Source organism: Rhinoderma darwinii, chromosome 5 (assembly GCF_050947455.1).
Source record: "Rhinoderma darwinii isolate aRhiDar2 chromosome 5, aRhiDar2.hap1, whole genome shotgun sequence".
NCBI classification, from domain to species: Eukaryota; Metazoa; Chordata; class Amphibia; order Anura; family Rhinodermatidae; genus Rhinoderma; species Rhinoderma darwinii.
Window position 1 is genome coordinate 272,698,467 of NC_134691.1, and position 22,729 is coordinate 272,721,195.

Genomic DNA, 22,729 nt, shown 5'->3' on the forward strand with positions numbered 1-22,729 from the left:
AAAATGGGTAGTATTATAAATTAGAAATAATTTATAATATTACATGGACTTGTGCAAAAAAATAAAAAAAATTTGAACAATGTTTAATCACCCACACACTAAATGTTTAATTTTTAAAAAAAAAACATGTTTTTCTGGCAACACATTCCCTTTAAGTTCAAAAAGAAATTGAGACAGCACTACCAAATATTCAAAACGAAGATCCTTTTATTCCACGTGTGTGGAATAAAAGGATCTTCGTTTTGAATATTTGGTAGTGCTGTCTCAATTTCTTTTTGTCCTGATTGAGGGGTCACTCTTGGACTGTGACCTAGGAGGCGTGCACCCGTTTGAAAAAATTGTCTTGTGCTGCTGATCTGCATCTATCTGTCCTTTAAGTTCAGTTGCACATGACTAAGTTTCACTTGGGCCGTTTTTCACATCATCCGAGTGGCACACGAAAGTTTTCACGGACCCATTCACTTTAGCGGGTGAATCAGGTCCGTGAAAACTGACCCGATTCTCTGATCCGTGAAAATATAGGACGTATCCTATCTTTCCACAGGTCGCTGACGGGACCCGGCTGGCACACGACGGTCGTGTGTATTAGGCATAACAATTTTGTTGCTCTGCTATGTGCAATTGCTTTTTATTTTTAAAAATGTCTAAATATAAAGGCAAGTAAGTACTTTATAATAATCCTATGCGACCTCTAACACTGTTGATCACTCTCTTCTGCTTTAGATTATTTCCTCACTAGGCATCCTGTTTTTTTAATCATTTTTTGTCTCTCTGACAGGACTTTTAGTGTCTTCTTCCTTGCCCAAAATGTAACCCTCGCATTTTAATCTTACATCCACGCTGACTGCCTTGTGTCCTCTACAACTCAAATTCACTTCCTGTATCCCTACCTTTAAGGTACCTATACACATCAGATGACAGTCGGCCAAACCCAGCTGAATATCTGATGTGTATAGGGGTGGCACAATTGTCGGAGGAAAGAAGGATCGGGCATGTTAAATTTTAACATTCCCAATCCTTTATTCCCGCAGGAGATGCTTATTCCTCTCTCCCCATTTTATACACATTCACATTTCGTTGAGGTGAGCGTGTATGTACATGAGGGAGTCAGGATGAATAGCTGTCAGCTGATAGATTGTTCAGCTGACAACTATTTTAAGTGTATGGACGGCTTTACACAGGACACCACCAAAATGCTAGTACGCAAATTGATAATCCCTGCTAGACCACTGCAACACTCATTTATGGCCTACTGATAAACAGACTAACACCTGTCTAATCTATTGCAGGACTCCTCTACATCTAATGCCTGCCTCCCCGTCAGTCCCTCCAATAGCTGTCTCCATCACATAAAACAATCCAATTAAAAATGATCACTTTACTCCACATATCCCTATACAATTATGCCCATCCTTTTTAATTCAAAGATATCACTCCACACACAAACCCTGCTCTTCCAGCGACAACCTCCTCACTACCACTCCCTAACCACTACCTAACACTTTTGCATACTTTTCTTGTGCTTTATTTCTTTTCCTTATTCCATTCGACATTCTCCAACCCGTCAAATATTCAAATGCTCACTGAAACAACTTCAGATAAGCATAGAAACTGGCTTAAAGAGTCGCCCGAACTGGTATTCCAAAGCTGCCTCCACCGGACATGTCTAGAGCTACTTACTCTTTTCGCTGGCCTCTTGTATCTATTCTCTAGGGATTGTGAGCTTGTATTGTATCTTGCAACCACTGTTTCACTTGTCTGCACTGTCTTTTGCTATTGTTTCAATGTAATACTTTAATATTAAGCTATGTAAAGCACTACAGAAGTTAACGCTATATAAATAATAATACATTTTATTATCAAATAATATAATTAATTACCATTTTATTATTTCTTCAAGCACATCAAATATAAACTTGGCTGTACTGAAAGCATAATGTTCTAGCGATGTGTTCTCAGATTTTCTTCTTCTGTCTGTCTTCCTGACCTGTTTTTTTCCACTTATAGCTGGGTTCTGGAAGTAGCTAAATTTCAACAGCAAGTTATACTGGTTATGGAACTATTGTTTTGTCACAGTAACTCGGGTTTTATAGAAATGCATAGTTCACAATGACTTGGGTTTTACGATAAAAGTGGATTTCATTGTTTTGTTATTTTTTTTTTTTTTTTTTATAGTTCCTGGATACAAAGTAACAAAGAGGTGGCACTGAAGAAGCTGAACAATAGTCTTCCATTAAGAGAAGAACTAGAACGTTTGAAAACAGAGCTGTCTGAAAAGCTTCAACTTTCTAATGTTCGGTAAATTCTCCCAAAAAGAACCGTGTTTAGATCACAATTTTTCATATGTTTAGGACTACACAAAGTAATAAGCAGATATTAGGCTCTGTTCACTTTTACACCGCAGTGCTATTCTTCCCATCAAAACAACTAACACCATGACGGAACACCGACGGACCACTGTAAGTCAATAGGGTCCTTCGGGCCGTTATCTGTCATTGTACATTAGAAAAGTAGTATTAAATATATTGGCCTGTCTGATATAGTGCATTATAACATTGATTTAGGATATAATAGTGGCAGGTGTTATACCAACTACATGAATACTGTATAAGCTAAGTATAATAATATTGTATGCAGGTCAGTGATTTCGGATGTAAGCTTAGTAACGTACTGATTTCCTGACACCACTTCTCTTGACTGTTGATGCTCCTAAATCTTAAAACTTTTCAAGACAGAGGAGTTTATCCGCCTGCTGGAAACTGCTGCTTCTTGACAGGAAAGTGGTTTATGAAGACTTCAGAGGTAGGGGGCACAGACTAGGGATGCACGATGCATCGAAACTTTGATACTGTTTCGATACCGTGCACCCTCAAACGGTTCGATACCGTTAATTCATGTATTTCGATACTAAGCTGTGCGCCCGCAGTTGTGTGATACAGCCATTGCCCCGCTCCGGAGTTCTGACAAGTGCGCACGCGGTCAGCATGAGGTGATGCGGTCGGCGCTGCACTAATGATTGCCGGCACTGAAGACAGAACATGGGCAAACTTCAAAACACCCCGATGTTCTGTCTTCAGTGCCTACGCCGCCGCTCATTAGTGCAGTGCCGGTCGCATCACCTCATGCTGACCATGCGCGCACTTATTGTCAGGAGCAGGGCAATGGCTGTGTTACACCGCCGCAGTCCCGCTGTAACGGCAGGGATAAGAGAAACCTCTCATCTCCGCCACTATTCCCTTAAATGCTGCGATCAAAGCTGACCGCAGCATTCAAGGGGTAATTGAGAAGGGGGGATACCCTCGTGTCACAGGGAATCCCTGTGACGGATCAAGGGTCATACCATATATGGGCATACGGCCCAGGGTCCATTGAAGGACCCCAGGGCTGTCTGACCATATTTTCTGTTGTTAGGGCATACTGAGGTATGTCCTAACAACTGCCTGTGTACTATCAGTACACAGGCTAATGTACTGGCATATAGATCTGCCAGTACATTAAAATTGACAAATTAAAAAGTAAAAAAAAATAAAGTAATAAATAAAAAAAAAACATTTTTTTACAATGAACATTAAAATAATCTCAATACATAAAATATACACATATTCTGTATCGTTGCTATCGTAAAAAATTTATAGCGTTATTTATGTTTACGCTGTTACAAAATAAAATAAAAAACTTATTTCTTTCACTTATTAATGTGAGGCACGAGGTATTATGAATTTTGAACCTCCATGTGCCTCACATTGATAGTAATCATGTACCTCACACATTAACCCAATGTTGTCCATTATCACTGAGAAACATGATGGGGTTAATTACTATTAATGTGAGGCACATGGAGATTCAAAATTCATAATACCACATGCCTCACATCAGAAAATGGAAGAACTTATTTTTTTATTTTTATTTTTTATTATTATTGTTGGCAAATGTATCGTTTTGGTATCAAGTATCGCAATACTACACGAAGTATCGGTATCGCAGTTCAAATTCTGGTATCGTGACAAGCCTAGCACAGACCTGAGCATTGTGAGGTTATTTGGACAGCTCAGGTGTCAGATAATACAGTAGACCGCTGCCTCACTTCATCTATCATTTTTTCAGTGAGAGAGCACTCCACTTGGCCAATCAACTCTATTGCCTGCCAAATAAATTATCGTAACTGTGCCAGACAAGGGCATAGCTATAGGGGTTGGAGAGCTAGCTGTCGCCCTGGTGCCGGAAGGGGCCCGTCTGCGACATAAGAAGACACCAGTATTATAAACAGCACATGGTAGGTGGGGGGCCCTTTTACAGATTTTGCATACATGCCTGGAGCATCAAATTCCACCTTTCGTGCTTCCTTGCATTTTAAGGGGAAAAACTGTTAAAAAAAAAAAATGGAGTTTCCCCCTTTAATTATTTTTTAGGGAATATTCCAGACTTAATGAGGTGTAATTGGCAGGGTGTTTTTTTTTTATTGTTAACATACTATAGTAACCGTTTGTAATGGAGGGACTATAGGGGACTTTGTCTTCCATAGGTGAAGTTTTTTCTGTAATGAGGACTGTGTTTTATGAAAACATTCACAGGGCAATGGCTGGCATTCCAGAGCCAATAGATTATTATTATTATTATTATTATTAGATAACTATAAAAGACCAATTCCTAAACTCACTGTCCTCAATAGGGCTCACAGTCTTAATTCCCTATGTCAGACATACACATACAAACTACAATACATTTTATGGGAAGCCAAAATTATCCTTTTTAAAAAATCTATTATTCCCTTATTAACCAGATGGCAGAGAAGCTGGGGTATTGCTCATCGCTGTGGCCAGCTGCACAGTTTAGGTCGTCTAGTCAAACAGAATTGTGTGTCTTTGAAGATGGCAAAAGGTAAATACCCTCATTAATCTGCCTCTTTTTTTTTTTTTTTTCTTCTATTTTACCACTCTAGACAGTTTTGCTTAAATGTCAGATAGGTGAGCTTTCCTGTGGATATGACATTTAGGAGGGAGAGGTGTTCCCACTGTAGACATTTCATATTGTAAACAGATTATTAACAATCATCCAAAAAATACAGACGAAGTACATGTAAAGATACAAATTCTATTAATCATAGATGTCGCAGTGAACAACACAGGAAATTCGAATACAGATTTAGGGCTCGTCCACACGCTGCGAAATTGCCACGTTTTTTCTGGCCGCAATTTTGGACAGAAAAAACGCAGCAGAATACAGTAGCAGCATAGTGGATGTCCACACAGTGAATATTTTTCGGACCACAGCATGTCAATTCCTGCTGCGGAAAATGGCCACAATTGCTGCGTTTTTCAGAGGCGATGTCTCCATCTCCTAACAGTGTGAAGAACACAGCAAAATACGCACTATTTTCTGCCGTAAGGAAATGGTGCATTTTTTCCGCAGCGGAATGTCTGCATTTTTCAACGGAATTGCTGCAGAAATTTTCTGCAGCAATTCCGTTGTGTGTGGACAAGCCCCTAGTGTACAAATGACATTGCCTATTAAGAAAATACACCATGGATATGCAGCATTTCCGTAATTATCTGCAAAGAGCAAAAGACCAGTTCAAAAGAGAAACAAATAGTACAAAATAAAAAGTCATTATTTGTACTATATGAGAATAAATGGCATATATTGAAAAAAAAAATGAAGGCTGATAGAACTACCGGTCACCCTCTAAGCAGGTAGTGTTAGAAGAGTGAAGGTTAAAGAGTAAAGGTGGCCACACATATTAGGTGTAGGTTGGCCTAACTCGCTGATGTCGGCCGACCATTTAATGTGTAAAGCGGTGTCCCTACTTTCCACCCATGGCAGATGTCGGGGGAGAGTAGGATTGGGATGTTGGATTCCAACATGTCCGATCCTTTTGTTTACAAGTAGATAAGTTTCTACCAGAGGAGTCTGACAGTGACTTTATTCTGCCCTATTGAAAACACATGGACACCCGGCCAAGCTGAGCGATCATGTGTATGGAGGGTCAAGAGGAATAGCTGTCGGCCGAATGAGCGTTCGCCGACATCTATCTGAAAAGTGTGGCCATTGTTAGGATTAGGAGCAGGTCTCACCAGAGTTTTTCACCCCAGCATCTGACCTCAATGGGCATCAAAACAAGCTATCTTTGCCACACCTTTCTTTACATTTGTCTGAGTTTCCACAAGTATATACAAAATGTTTTGTTTTTCTTCATTCATTCAGAAACATGTTATTATGTACTGAATCAAGCTGCTGTTTATTATATTATACTGCCTAGGACACACCGTCATATTCACAGACCAAACAGGCGTGAGTGCAGCTGGGCATGTGATGTTGGGGACAATGGATGTTCATCATCACTGGACTAAGGTGATATTCATATTAGTGCTTCATCTTTTTTGTGACATATAAAATAATTACTGTAGTAAGACACTTGTTTGCTTCCAACCTTCATTGTAGTATGGGCTTTCAGTAAAAGAAAACATATGTGGCTGCCAATGTTTCACTTTATCAATCAATTAATAATAATCAACAATAATAAAAAACCTAAGATCTCTTGCATACGACCATAGTGCAGCATCATACAATTTCCTAGTTATATGGTACGAATAGAAATCTATGGGCTCATACTGTGTGTCAGATCAATGTTTATCCAGGCACATAAGCATGTCTATACACGTGGCTGTGCCACGGCTACATTCTGCTTATCAGTAGTGGTCCTAAGGGTCTACCCTCACAATCAAACATTGACGGCCTATCCCAAGGATAATCCGTTGTATGTTTTCCTAGGAAAACATATTTTTAGTCTGAATACACACATGTAATTTAGATGCAGTTTTTCATGCCTTTTTTTGCCAAAGCCAAGAGTGGATACAAAAGGAAGGAAAAGTATAGAGGGAAGAATGATACGTCTCCTATCTTTTGTATCCACTCCTGGCTTTAGAGTAAAAAAAAAAAAAACAGCTTAGAAAACTTTACCAACAACTGCTTCAAAATTGAATGTGTGAATCTAAAGCCTATAAATATAATGGAGACTGACCATATACTGTTAGCCATGATGGGAAAGTCTTAGGGAGGAAGGGAAGATGTACAAAAAAGCACGCCTCGACGCACGTTTCGCCTATGGCTTCGCATTCATATGGAATATTAAAATGGGTTTTTGAAAACTGGACAACCCCTTTAAGATTAAATTGTTCATCACGCTGAGATATTCTTTTTAAGGAAATCATTTAGAAATGAATGGTCTTTAGTTGGAAATATTTGATGCGTTCTGGCTCTACAGTCCCACCTTACTGACATTAGGGGAAAAGGATTGCTTTGTCCAAATCTTTTGTTCGTGCATGCTGCATTGCTATTCCTGTGTACATGGAAGCAATGACTTTGCCTCACTACCTTACCTTATCCCACTCTGTGTGTTTTGATATAGTTTCATAATAATCATTTTAATGACTACTTTCCTGTGAAGGATGAAAGGAAAACTGCTCCAAATAGAACAAATCAGGCTCAGAAGTGTAGAGCAGATGCTTATGATGTGCTGCTGAAATGTTCTAGGGTTTGATTTACAGCATATTGTGGGCTGGAGCTTAGTTTGATGGCATACAGGAGACTTTAGCAATCGGGTTCCGTCTGTGCTGGAATATTTAGTAGTGATTCGCTTCTCTTCTGTTTATTTCACTGGATCCGTTTGAAAATTATCAGTTTGTCCATAGGAATATTTCCAAACAAAATAATTTTTTTCCTATGTGTTGTATACAAAGCTGTGTACCTGTTAGGAGGGTTCATGGGATTAAATATATAAAATTCCCTTTTCTTGGGAAATGATCAATTGGGTTGGATTTACACACCACGGTTGCTTGCTTCGGCTCTCTTTAAGATACCTTTTGATCTCTGCTTTATGGTCGCATCACATAAGAAACTGCTCCCAGTATTTATTTACTTTATTTTCTATATTAATTGGCTTTTTTTTTTTTTAACAAGGCATGCGTATCCGAGCATGACAAAAGTAGCATAACAAGATGAAAAATGCATGGTATAAGTAAGAGTCCAGTAAGACTATACCAATATGCCATAGAAGAGTACACAATAAGCATAACTCCGATCTTAGAGCATTAGGGAAAATAACAAGCAGAACACTGCAATACAGGGGTCTCAATCACAGAATGCAGCAAACAATTAGCATAGCCCATACAGATAACATGAAAAAAATACTGATCAGATTTTGTTATAGTATGTAGACAAACAGTGTGGATGCAATTGTAGAGTGAAAAGCTAGAATACAAGTTCCGATATAGGCTAAAGGAGAACGCAGGGTCTTATGTAGAACAATGTAAGGAGATTCCCAGAAAAATTAGTTTAAGGTCCACCCTAAAGAACCTGGGATCCATTAACACCAGCACGGTGTCTGTCATAGCCAAATTGGGAACAGTTAGGCCCAGGTCCCAGTCACACTCAAAAAGATAGTCCAGTCAGGCTAAAGACAGAAAAGTCAAGGCTCCATCCATAGCATGTCCGCAGATATCCATCCATATGTACAGATGTAGCCAAGTTTACCGCAAAAGTCATTGAAAAAGTCACGTTAAAAAGTTTCTTGCCACCGTGTATTTAATGCGTTAAGAGACAAAATAAAGATGGCTACAACGGTAGGGGCAGGAAACCTCAAGTAGGAGTAGTGGAGGGGGCTGGGAGAATCTTGCTAAGATCCATGTGGGCAGATAGAGTAAGTCAGGCTTCTGGGCCTAGCAACATGTTAGACAGTGCAATCAATTATGTCAAAAATCCATGTAAAAAGAACAGCTCACAATGGGTTGCCGTGTGATAATCTCTTCACAGACCACCAAATAGAAGGCTTTGCTCCTATGTGTTCACAGGTGAAGCTTTGCCTGCTTGGCTTCACCTGGGGCGATGATGAAGCCAAGCAGGTGAATCTCTTAATGGGGATTGGGGAAAACTGTGTTTTTATTCTTGATAAACTCATTTTTAACTGCAACTTTGTGAGTATAATAAATTGGATATGCTTCTTAAACTCCTATGGGTTCGTATGCTGTTGCAATTGAGGTTGAGGATACGGGAGCGAGGACTACAAGACCCAGATGACTCTTTGAGATTACCATCCGTACCTGTGAACACATAGGAGCAAGGCCTCTTCTTTCCCTCTGAATATTGGTTTGGTAGTTTGTGACGAGATTATCAGAAGGTTGCTCGTTGAGAGCTGGAGATCTTTTTATGTGAATGTTAGAAAGTCCATAATGCGTAAAGAGCATCAGCTTGGAGGCAATGTCACAATAGTTTAGGGTTATACGAGCTGTGTCCAGCCAGAGGTCCAATCCCATAGTCACCGAAGTAAAAAAAAAAAAAAAAAGAGACAGTTTAACCAGTGTCCATGATGAGAATGCAGGATGTAGTCATATCTATCAGGGCAGGACTTATTGGTGCTCTTTCAGTGTTTTTCACCCTGGATAAATAGGTTGGTTACCGTCCACACCGAGGTCCCGCTTCCAATTCCTGCGAGATAATGCAGTGAGGTTGGCTCTCGGGCAACTTTCAGAGACAATACAAACGACTGTAGAAATCGAAAAAAAAAATTGATATAAGAACAAATCTATTACTGATTCAGTTTATGAATGGCGCAGGCTGCATTCACTAAACATCTCAGCACATTTGCTCCATAAGCACTATAATTCATCTAGATCCATAGATCTAGATGATCTGCTGTTTGTTTGTTTTTTATACACACCACCAGCACTTTTGTGTGAAGTGGGGGAGTCCCTACGCTCTGACAATGTCCAATCCATGTTGACACAATCAGACTGTGTAGGGACACTCCCTGTTCACAAGGGGAATGGTAATGCCCAGTTGTCACTTTATTCATACATTTTCAGGAAGAATAACCGAGGATCTGCACAACACAGAGTTTTAAAGTGTACCTCCGATTATAAAACAAGTTTCAATAAATCAGTAGTACAAGTGAAGATAAGAAACTTGGTAATACTCTTTCTCCCCCCACCCTGCCTTCTTAAATGCTCACTCACCCAGAACTCACAGGTTACAGCAGTCCACAGGGGGGGAGGAAGCAGAAGCACGACACTATCTGCTAACAGTCTCCTTTACACAGCATACGGAGAAGATCTCTATTTCCCTCACACAGACGCAGCAGCAGCATTGAAGAACTTATACAGCAGTAAGAAACCGTATAGCTGTCATTCCAGCACTAAGGTGAGACAGTAAAACACAAGTCTCTCTTTCTCTGCAGCTGCTTTCTCCTCTTGCTCCCCCTCCGCTCTCCGTAGACTACTATGGGCAGCTGTAACCTGATCTCTTAGTTACCAATTACTGATCTCTCCATCTCTTCTCTGCTCTACAGATACTAGAAGAAAATTCTGAGTAAGTAAACATTTAAGGAGGCAGGGGTGGGGATAAGTTTGATAAGTGGAGAAAGAGGCATTTTTCTGTAATAAGATATATTACAAAGTTTATTATCAGGGCTTTTACTATTGATTTATGGAAAGTTGTTTTAGAATTGGAGGTACACTTTAAGAAAAATTGCTCCAGCAATCAAAAGGTTCTCTGGCATTATTATTTTATTGGGAATGCACGTATTTGCTAACTTAGACATATGAGAAGGTCTGACAGGTTCTCTTTAATGCAGTTTGGAGATAACGTTTGTTTTTTGTTTTTTTAAACAAGCTTTTTGAAAGTTTACCCAGCTACTATTTACTCCAGAGAAAGTTGCTTCAGCTACAGGATCGGATTAGCCATCTCCTTGGGGGCATAGAAATAGTGCACATTGAGGAACTACAGCCCTTGTTGACCTTGGAGGAGCATTACTCTGTCCTTGATGCATTCTGCAAAAAACTGCTAAATAGAAGAATGCCCATTCACCCACGCAGTTTGTGTGGACTGCAGATGATTCTGGAAAAGTAAGTGACAGATGATGTATGCTTCTTCTGTACAGTGGTAATCAAATGGATTTCAGAAATGGGATCACTCCCTCTCGTGGTGATAGTGGTAGCCTCTGTGGCAAGAGCATAACTCCACAATTTTAATTTTTGTTTGTTTAAAAAATTATTTATTTCTTTTAGATTCAACATGTAAAAAACACCATGCAACGAGTTTCGACCTAGTACTTAAGTCTTCTTTAATATAAGCCTCCCCTGTTCCCAACCCCCCCCCCCCCCCCACTTTTTCACAAGGAATCTTTACAGAGGTTGTAATGTATGCATGCATTAATAGCAGGAATTATACCATTCTGGGATGCTTATTGGGCTAGCAAATTTCTATAAAGTCTGTAGGTTATCTTGTAAAGTTATGGACATTGTGTAAAGTACTAATAATCTTTTCTACGTTGCTCATTGTAAATAACAATTTTCTTTTTTACAGTCCTTTTTTTTTTTTTTTTTTAGTAAGGATCAGCATAGATTTCAAACTTGCTAATGTGATACAACTTATATTCCTTACCATTACAAATATAACTTCAGAGCCTGTTTTTTGTTTTTGCTTACAAAGCTGAAAATTGCTTGACATTAATCTTGGTAAATATAGGGCCCTTCCCAGTTACAGCTGACGTGAAGGCTACATTACTATGAATCTCATATAGCTAATATATTGCCATCATTCATTTTAGACGTGTTTAAAGGAACAATAAACGTAGACATTTTTTTATAAAATCTTCCCTAATATATTTGGCCCACCACTTGGCTAATCCCCATCCCACTAATCTGCCAGCGGAAAATCCTTACTTTTAGGCTATGTTCACGTGGTGGTTTTTTTTCCCCCAAAGAATCTGCAGCAGAAATCTGAGGCTGAAATTCCGATTTCTGCCACAGATGTGCCAGCGGATTTGCATGCGGATTAGCCCCATTGTAATTAATTCTAATTCATGGCTGAATTCATTGTAATTCATAGATTTTTAATGCTACATGTAAATGTGTTTACAAAAACCATTCACTTGAAATTGGATGAAGAATATCCGCTGATTTGGTGAGGAGTTTTCATTTTAATTTTTACCTCCCCACCTTCCAAGAGCCATAACTTTTTTTGTTTTTCTGTCGATGTAGCCGTATGAGGGCTTATTTTTGCAAGACGAGTGGTCGTTTTTTGGCACTATTTATTGTACCATACAATGTATTGGAAAATGGCAAAAAAATTCTTGTGGGTTGTAATGGGAAAAAAACTGATTCCACCATTGTCTTTTGGGTTTCGTTTTTACGGCGTTCAACATGTGGCTAAAAACTACATGTCAACTTTATTCTGTGGGTTAATAGAATTACTGATACAAAAATTTGTGTATATTTTTTAAAAAGTTTTACTACTTTAACAAAGAAAAAACTAATTGTTAAAAAATAGTTTTGTGTCGCCATTTTCTGAGACCCATAACTTTTTTATTTCTCTGTCAATTGAGCAGTGTGAGGGCTTGTTTTTTGCAAAGCATGCTGTCGTTTTTATTGGTACCATTTTACATGCGACTTTTTGATCACTTTTTATACAATTTTTTTGTGGGAGACAAGGTAACCAAAAAACAGCAATTCAGTAGTTCACAATGCATGTTAAATAATGTTATATTGTAATAGTTCAGACTGTTACTGACGTAGGGATACCAATTATGTTGATTTTTTATTTTTTCCTCATTACTTTTCATATTTTTTTGTATATAAAAAACAACTGTTTTTATTAGTCCCCCTAGGAGACCTGAACTAGCGATCGTTGCATCGTTTGCACAATATAATGCAATACTTATATATTCCAGTATATTGTGTTTTGTTTTTTTTACTGGATCCTATTAAACCCTGCCAAAGGATGGCAGATCTGGACCTGGGGGCCTTCATTAGACCCCTAGGCTGCCATGCCAACCTTTGGCACTCTGCGATCACGACGCGGGGCGGCCGATGGGCCGTCGGAATGGGCCGCCCTTTTCTCTCTAACGGCTTATATGCCGCAATCGCTATTGACCGCGGCGTCTAAGTGGTTAAACAGCTAGGATCACGGTTATCTTTGATCCCGGCCGTTGCAGTGACGTGTCGGCTGTAACATACAACCAACGCCTGCTGAGTATGGAGCGGGCTCAGTCTTTGAGCCCGCTCCATACTTCCCCTTCCTGGCTATTATGTAACCCTACGTCAAATGTTGGGAAGGGGTTTGGTGAAATAACCAGACATGGGACAAGAAAGACATTTGAATATCTAAAGTTCTGGCAAGCTATGACCGCAGTTACATACTGTAAATAATTTTTTATTTTTTAATTACTGCCCTTTAGTTGGGAAAGATTCACATCATCCATTTACAGAAATTGAAATGACTGGCAAAGTACATGACAAAGAAAATTAGAATTCTGTTATAAACCAAATTGTCTTCCTTTCCCTTAAATACAGCGATAATTTTGTGCCACGTTTACATGAGATGGGACATTTCATTATACCTGCTGTGTGTGACCTGCCATCTCTGCAATGGTTTCTTTTGGCTCATGCTCAAAATGCAAGAGAAAAGTTAAAAAGGAAAGAAGAGTAAGTGATGATCTTCTGTATTCATATGTTTATTTGCTTTAATATTCTTCCTTAGGCCCTGTTCACATGGAGTATCCCTTCAGGAACGTTGAGGCAGATTTTGACTTGCCTGTGCTTTTTTGCAGCAGTTTTCGTTCGTGGCCATTGAGGACCGCAAGCAAAAAACGCAGCGAAAAACGCTTTTTATTCCTCCAATTGATTTCAATGGGAGGTCAGAAGCGGAACCGCGACAAGAAAGGACATGCTGCTTTTTTTCCCCGCGAGAGGCTAAATGCCACCCGGGAAAATAAAAGCCTCTGCCTCTCATTGAAATAAATAGGGGGTGATTTCGGACGTTTTTTGGCGCTGATTCCAACGCGGTTTCTGTCAAAATCGGTGCCAGAAAACTGTGTGAACTGGGCCTTAAATAGTTTCTTGCAGGTTTACTTTTTCATTTGGTCAAGGATTCAGTCCTTGTGTCTGTAAGACGCATTATGTAAAGCTGACCATAGACTTGTAGGTTTTACCTCTGAGACTTCCATTGTTCTTATACGTTTCTTTATTGGGATGCTGGTTGTTATATGGGCATACATTGCAAGATATCTGCAACAATTGGAATGATTTCTCTTGTGGACATTGCAAATACCGTTTATATGCATTGCTGCATGTTTTACACACATGACACAGATTAAACGCTGTGATCACCATGTTTAATCCGTAGTGACCAACCAGTTTACTTCATAAACACAACGATAATTGTTAATAATTGCCTTTTATCGTTCGTTTATCTTAGAGTCCATGGCTAGCTTAAAGGAAAGATCCAAAAATATCTTCTAAAATAACATAGATGTGCGAAGATCAGTCTTGGACCACCACTGATTTCCAGAACGAAAGCTTTATATAAAATGCTCACACCCCTTTGGCTCTGCTCAGAGATTGCTGTTACTAAAATTTGACACCACATTGTAAACACACCCTTATTGATTTGAATGGTGCGTCAGACTGTTGGAGTATTGTGGACATTACTGTCATGGAGCTTTGCCATAGTCATACCCATAAAGATGGTAAGCACTGCCTATCAAAGAGTTTATTACAGAAACTAAGGCCTCATGCACACGAACGTAAAGACGCCCATAATTACGGGCCCATAGACTTCTGTTGGCCACGGGTACCTTCCCGTATGCTTACGGGAAGGTGCCCGTGCCTTTGAAAAATATAGAACGTCCTATTTCAGGCCGTAATAACGGCACGGGCAGGCCCATAGAAGTCTATGGGACTCCGGTAATTACGGATGGCTACTTGTGTGCACCTGTAATTACGGGAGCGTTGCTAGGCGACGTCAGGGGATAGTCACTGTCCAGGGTGCTGAAAGAGTTAACTGATCGGCAGTAACTCTTTCAGCACCCGGGACAGTGACTACCGCTGGAGTTAAAAGTATTAAACGTTAACTTACCTGCTTCTTCCTCCAGTCTGGCCTCCTGGGATGACGTCTCATCCCATGTGACCGCTGAAGCCAATCACAGGCTGCAGCGGTCACATCGACTTCCACGTCATCCAGGCAGGTCGGACTGGATCTCAAAAGAGGGACATGTCACCAAGACAACGGTACGTATGAACTTCTTTTACTTTCAATCGCTGCGGAAACTCTGCCCGAAAGGGCTGCCCCTTCTCTCTTTCCACCACTGATAGAGAGAAAGGGCTGCCGATTAGTGCAGAGAAAACGGGTCCGTAAATACTGGTGGAATACTGGTCGAATACGTGTGACAAAGGACCCGTATTTACGCCAGTATTTACTTGGAGGAAAAAAATAAGTTTGTGTGCAGGAGGCCTAAAAGTCTAGATGAGCACTAAAAATTCTACTTCGGGGAACAAGTTAAATTGTTGACTGCAGACATGTCTGTAAGGCCTCCACAGATAATATTTTTCTGGCTATTAAACTGCAACAAAAAAACGCTAGCGTTTTTCAAATGTAACATGCGCTTTTTAAGGCGTTTTTAGTTGCATTTTTCATTTAGTGTTATTTTTTACATGCTTTTTTGTTGCGTTTTCTGACGGTTTTGTGGTCCTAAAGAGAAGCCTATGGGAAAGACGCCTGAAAAAATACGCCATACCCACAGCATTCTGCATTTGGAAAAAAACGTCACTGACCACAAAATTGCCCCAAAAACGCCACAAACCAAAACGCAGTTGTGTGTGGTGCATGTGATACTTTACTATAGACTTTGAGGTAACATCTGTCCGTACTTAAAACTGCATGCAAAAACGCAGTAAAATGCTGTATGTGACACCACCGTAAAGGTGCTTATGTTTTGAAGTGCTGATAGCAGTGTGCAGTGATTTCCTAACACAGGACTGTTGCAAAATAGAACCTGAGCGCAGACCTGTCAGTCACACTACAGTCCATCCACATTCAGCTGCCCACATTGTAAACATTAGGAACAAAACATCAGTGGTACAAAAGTAATTATGTACTTTTTTTTTACTCCGAGGTGCACAATTGTCTTTCTTTTATTCCACTACATCATAGTACAACATTTATCACATAGGGTATATTCCTGGCCAATCCCTTTATTTGACTCTCCGGAACACATAATCATTTCTTTGTCTTTTGTAAAATGAGCAGGTTATTTGAAACCTCAATAAATGTTTGATTTTTCTTCTCCAATTTAATTAGGTTAAAAGTTGAAGAAAAAGAGTTAACCAAAACGTGCCAAGACAGTGCCTCCCTAAGTAGACTGTATAAGGAGCCCGGTGTATCGTGTGCGCAAATGATCGACTGTTGTCGACGGTTGATTAAGGAACCATTGCCCAACCTGAATGGAATGCATCTTTGTGTCTCTCATTACTACTCTGTGATGCAAGATGGAGACTTATGTATTCCATGGAACTGGAAACGCTGAAACAGTGAATTATGTGCTTGACAACAGCAATATTATTATTTTATAGATATTTCTATAAAGTTAATATAAAAAATATATGTATTACTAAACAAGAAATACTGTACTGGAACTACTGTCTGTGACAATCTTTGGCTCCATTGAAGCCACCATACACGCACCACTCCAAGGATATTTCCAGGGTGCTAAAAATAATAACATTGCAAATGACGTGAGAACAGTTACTGTCGGTGCAGGTAAAGGTAATAACATGTTCATTATCTAGGACATATTCAATGATGTGCCAGATTATCTCATATTCCATATTTATAGATGTGTTCATTAAAAATATTTATTTTTAATATTTATGGTGATTTTTTTTATATATACAAAACTAGTGTGTTGTAATTTCAAGTTCCATTCACCAGTGTTTATTGCAAAATGCCTGTCATTTCACCATTTCACAAAGATGTAATAGATTGAGCTAGATTCAGGCTCTGTTCACACCATGTCCTCCTGACGTGTACACTGAACATAGCCTAAAATGGTCTCAACGAGTGTCCTTTTGGTATACGTTTCCATGGTTTTAATTGGCACAAAGCCATAATGATTCAATGTGTATGAGGCTTTATCTCGGAGGAGATGCTGACTAAACGTTTCGCCATAAGACATCCGGAAGTCCTTGGAGAAAGTGCCTTTCTTTGGGATTTACAGATTTCATTAAACAATACAGTTCTCTATGATCCCTGATCCTCATGTGACATTTGTTGCCTTCTTCATTAGTCATAAGTGTCACGTACCACGAGGCTAGAGATTTGGATCTCTGTGGCTGCAGTCAATTTGGCATTGGCAGCCGGATGCTGCAGCGACAGATGAGCAGTCTTTCGACTGGAAAGAAGAATAAGCTAGAAGCTGGACACGGGGACAAGCAGGGAAGGACCACAGGTAATAGACAGCTTGAGCTAGTAGTGAGGAACTGACATAGAAATATAGACCTTGGCCTCTTTCACCAGAGCATATCCGATTTCTTCTGCAAAAAAAGACCATATTTCACCCATGTACATATCCGTGCTGTGTTTCTGTGCGTTCTGTGTGCCTGTTTTCGATGTCTGTATATGACATCCATGTGAAATCCGTTTTTATCATCCTTGTTTCTCCACTGCAAGCACTTACTGGTTTCACTTTTCTCTTTTTTTTTTCTACATTTCTTTAGCAACTGATGCTTGAAAAATGGATAGCACACAGATGTCGTCCGTGTGCTGTCCATTTTTTTCACACACCCAAAGACTTGAATGGACGAGTCTGGGCCGCAAAAATGACCAGAATAGGAAATGCAGTGAGTTTCTCGCAACGGACACGCTCTGTGAAAAAAAAAACCGGTTGTGTGAATAGCCTCATTAAATTGCATGGTTCAGTGTGCTGTCCATTGTTATAAAAAGACAGCACACTGACAAGAAACACATTGGTGTGAATAAGGCGTAACCCAGGCAAAAAGTGAGGGGGAAGGGTATCTTAAGGGTATGTTCACACGGCCTATTTACGGACGTAATTCGGGCGTTTTTGCCCCGAATTACGTCTGAAAATAGCGCCTCAATAGCGCTGACAATCATCTGCCCATTGAAAGCAATGGGCAGACGTTTGTCTGTTCACACGAGGCGTAATTTACGCGCCGCTGTCAAATGACGGCGCGTAAATAGACGCCCGCGTAGAAGAAGTGACCTGTCACTTCTTTGGCCGTAATTGGAGCCTTTATTCATTGACTCCAATGAATAGCAGCGCTAATTACGCCCGTAATGGACGTGGCGTTCAAGCGCCTGCACATGCCGGTACGGCTGAAATTACGGGGATGTTTTCAGGCTGAAACATCCCCGTAATTTCAGCCGTAACGGACGCTGTCGTGTGAACATACCCTAATATATAACGTATAAAGTGTGGGGTACAATTAACACAACACATATGATTGAAGAATATACAAACTTTATTCGAAAATCGCAGAGATTAAAAGATGAGTCATGCAAAGCATGAATAAAAACGTTCATCCAATGCAGAGGATATATGTACAGAGTAAGATAAATAACAAATATAGACAGTATATAGTTGTTTTACTGGAGCAACCAGACTAATTAAATAGATGGTAGGAACTATTGTGCAAGCAATAACATAGATGGTATAGTAATGTGCACAAGGATACTAAATCAATTATGGAGTCTGAAATTACAAAAACACCAGCACCCTGTAGCTAAGCAACATCCTGTAACGCTTTTGTGGGCAAGAAAATACAGGCAAATACCGCTCCAAAAAAGTTTAAATGAAGCAGCATGGAAGGGGTGAAAACAGCAACATACCCATGATGATACCTCTGCAGAGAGAGACCGTCAGACCCGACGCGCGTTTCGGCGGGATGCCTTTGTCTGGGGGTGGCGTCTCTCCAGCTGAGGTCACCCTTTTAAAGAATCCTCCGTCCAATCGCGTGCACAGAAATAGGTTGCGTAACAAAGTGGGTTTGTAGTATTGGCGTCATGCGCCAGGCATGGAGATGGCCGCAATTGTACTTCCGGTCATGCGTCATCAACATGGGAGTGGATAAACGGCGTCTGACGCCGGAGAAACACGCCTACCTCGATACAGACGCACCAATCGGAAGGCAGCAAGGCCCCTCCCCCTGACGTAAGCGCACAGAAAAAACTCTGATGTGAGGTAAGTAATTCCATGTATGAATAAGGCACCCGATTGGACAGATTCATCCCCAGAGAGGAATAATGAGACAATAGTAACATGTTACTATTCCTAGAAAATATCATTCATATTGGCACTTATATATATACTGAAATGATCATCAAAAGGACATTATAAAAAATACGTACTATATAAATAACATATGATTGGATAATACAACATAATCTTCAAATAAATATTCAAAATAGACCTGAAGAATAATATGTCTATACATATATGTTAAGATTTGATATAAAAAAACACATTGATACATATAATATGAAATAAGTGAAAAAGTGAAAATAAATATGTTGAATATTATAATAAGCAATGTACCAAAAAATATATATTAAACAAGTGTACATTGATAATTTCAAAGTTAATAGGCTCAAAAAGATATATATATATATATATATATATATATATATATATATATATATATATATATACTGAAGTGCAAATAAAAACATGTATATATATATGTACTATGTACATATCAATACACATGAAAAATACGTGTAAAGTGCAAATGTGCAATAAAATATGTGCAGTGATAAGATCATATACATATACACATGAAAACAATGAAATAATGTGTCAAATAGACACTCAAATATACAATAAAGGTGATGAAAAATGATAAAAATATACAGTGATAAGATCATGTACATATACACCAAAAAAAGATATAATAATACATATATGTGCCATATAGAAGAAGTCAATTGTTCATATCACAGTTCTCATATCTCAATTATCTCCAAGTATAGTCTAGTCGATTGATTCTATAATAAAAGGGAAGCAATTAGGCAGACATAAAGAAAAATATATATAAAACATACTTAAAATGACCCGCTGGAGGTCAATGGTCAGAGAAACGGAGCGAAATTCACATTTTCATTGAGTCCCATAGGACGCATTGTTCCCAGATACCAGATCCACTTGGATTCACATTTCGCCAAGTTTTTGGAGATACCACCTTTTTGGATGTTTTGTTTAATACAATCAATCCCTTTTATTTTCAATTTAGTTGGATCGCAAGACTGATGGGCTTTAAAGTGTCTTGCAATGGGCTTCAAAATTTCAAGGGTCTCTATCTCCTTCACCATTATGATGTCTTGAACATGTTCCCTGACCCGAACTTTAAATTCCCTGGTAGTAAGGCCAACGTATATCTTGGGGCAAGGACATGTTGCATAGTAGACAACTGCCTTAGTTGAGCAGGTAATTGAATGTGTGATGTTATAAGTACGTTTACCAGCTGAGTCAATAAAAGATGTCACTTGCTCGATGTTAGGGCAAGCAACACAATGTCCACAAGCCTTACACACCCATTTCGGGCCCTTAGTGCCAAAAGGGAACTTCAGACTTTTGTTTTGATAATGGCTTCTGACAAGATAGTCTTTAAGATTCTTAGAGCGTCTCGCTGAGACACTTGGATACTTAGAAATATATTTTGCAATGGTGGAATCTGTGAGCAAAATAGGCCAAAACTGCTTTAAAATTTCTTTCATCTGATACCAACGTGAGTGGTGTTCAGTGGTGAATCTTACCTGTGTTCCAGATGTATTTTTCGGTTTGGGAAATAAGAGAGTCTCTCTAGAGGTGTTTTTAGCGCGGTGATATGCCTTTTTTATCGAGCGTTTGCTGTATCCGCGTGCGAGGAAGCGATTTGTAAGGTCGTATGCCTGTTTCTCAAACCCTTCCAAAGAGGAACAAATCCGTCTAATTCTCAAGAATTTACCTATTGGAACAGCCCAAACAGTCTGTGTGGGATGAGAAGAAGAAGCAAGGAGAAAGGAATTAACCACAGTAGCTTTTCGAAATACGTCAGACTGAAGGAAGCCATTTGGGTCTCTGGATAGCTTAACATCCAGGAATTCGGCTTGATGTTTGTCGTAATGATACATCAATTTGATGTTTAAGTTGTTTTTATTTAAGTCACTTATAAAGGTCTCTGATGTACCCTTCCAGATGAGGAGGATGTCATCTATGTACCTGGCCCAAAAAATGACCTGGTCCATAGAGACATCCTGCCCCCCTTGAAAAAGGTCCCTCTCCCACAGCCCCAGGAACAAATTGGCATACGACGGGGCACAAGCTGCCCCCATTGCCGTTCCCTGGAGCTGTAAGTAGAAGGATTCATTAAAGATGAAAAAATTATGTGTGAGTGCGAACTCCAACAAAGTGAGTATGAAGTTGGAGAAAACATTCTCCATGCTCCCTGTAGTCAAGAAGAAGGAAACCGCTTTTAAGCCATCAGTATGTCGGATGCTGGTATAAAGTGACTCCACGTCACATGTAACCAACAACATGTCTTCCTCCACACTGATTCCATCTATCTTTTGTAGGAGGGCTGCCGTGTCACGGACATATGATGGCAGACACTCCACAAACCCCTTTAAATGATGGTCAATAAATGTACAAATTTTCTCGGTCAGGTTATCTTAAGTAGCCTGGGAAAGCTGGGTGATTGGAGGTGGAACAAAGTCAACCGTGAGTGAGCTGAAGCAATACGGTGTGGTCACAAGCTTAAAGACTAGAAGTATAGTTCAGACCAAGGTTCAGCAGGTTGAAATAGTGTCCTTTCAGTGATGCTACGGCGACCACAGTGAAGAGGTGAGAGAAGGATGCTGGCGCATGGAGAGGTGAGTAATAGCGCGTTCAGTGCTATTTGTGACCAGAATACTTCAAGGGAATGAGTCGCTAAATAATAATTATTTTTTTTAAGTAAGTTACTTATTTTTATTAGATTTTTTTTAAGTTTTTTTGCTGTATTTTTTTTTTCTTCCACAAGGTGGAAATAATAATTTCACACGTTTTCCTATGTTGGCCACCAGAGGGAGCACTTCCCAGAATTACAGCAAGGTGAATCGGGCAGAGCAGCCTGACCTACAGTAGCTGCTATAAATGTGAGAGGGAGACTCACCCCCTCCCTATTTTTGGCTACAAGCCAGGAAAAGGTGTCTTCAAATTGCGAAGCATTGTGCAGCACTCATTTTGGGAGTACTTTTACAATGGCAGCTGGCAGAGCTCTGGGACACACCAAAATGCTAAGAATGATGAAAGTAAAAAAAGAAGCCCCTGTGGTGAAAGACTTTTCAGTTGACAGGGTCACACGGCGTGTATTTGAATGGTATTTACGCATTTTAAACGCTGAAAAACGCGTCAAACTCTTGATTAAGCTTCCCATTTATATCAATGGGAAAGCGCGCCATTAGTACATACAACACGATTTTTTACTCAAAAAATAAGCCTCTTCTCAATTCTTTGGCACGTAAAGCACGCCAAATGTTCCCATAGTCAATGGAACTCCTAATGACGCAAAATGCGTCAAAGACGTGTAAAAGGCGCTTCACAAGAAACGCTGGAGTATTTTTTTTGAATAACAAAAATATTTTCTTAGTGTGTATTTAAACAGTACAGTTTTGCCGTGTTTTCACCACGCAGCCGAAAACCACATCGAAAAAATGGTGGTAAAAACGCATACGCTATTCGATGTGGTTTTCGGCGGCACGGGAAAGACGCACCAAAACTTCACTGTGTGAATACACACTTAGGCCCTGTTCACACATATTTTGCAGGCAAAAAAAATGTGCCTCAGAATTCCTTCAGGAATTTTGAAGACGATTTTAAACTGCCTGCACTTTTTTTCCGCTGTTTTCGTGGCAGTTTTTTTCTGCG

The 22,729-nt window shown here is 39.7% G+C and overlaps 1 protein-coding gene across 4 annotated transcripts in view; it reads left to right on the forward strand.

Moving 5' to 3' along the window:
• Positions 1–16,692, forward strand: part of TCAIM (T cell activation inhibitor, mitochondrial) — a 55,602-nt gene extending 38,910 nt beyond the window's left edge. For 3 of the 4 annotated variants that reach the window (XM_075827158.1, XM_075827156.1, XM_075827157.1), the window contains 6 exons: positions 2,176–2,298; positions 4,781–4,878; positions 6,257–6,348; positions 10,663–10,895; positions 13,344–13,475; positions 16,129–16,692. In XM_075827158.1, coding sequence (XP_075683273.1) covers positions 2,176–2,298; positions 4,781–4,878; positions 6,257–6,348; positions 10,663–10,895; positions 13,344–13,475; positions 16,129–16,354 — 904 coding nt within the window. In that variant the 3' untranslated portion in view covers positions 16,355–16,692. Of the gene's footprint in view, positions 1–2,175; positions 2,299–4,780; positions 4,879–6,256; positions 6,349–10,662; positions 10,896–13,343; positions 13,476–14,247; positions 14,519–16,128 lie in introns of all 4 variants that reach the window. The other variant, XR_012847734.1, reaches the window with a different exon arrangement.
• Positions 16,693–22,729: the final 6,037 nt, after the last annotated feature.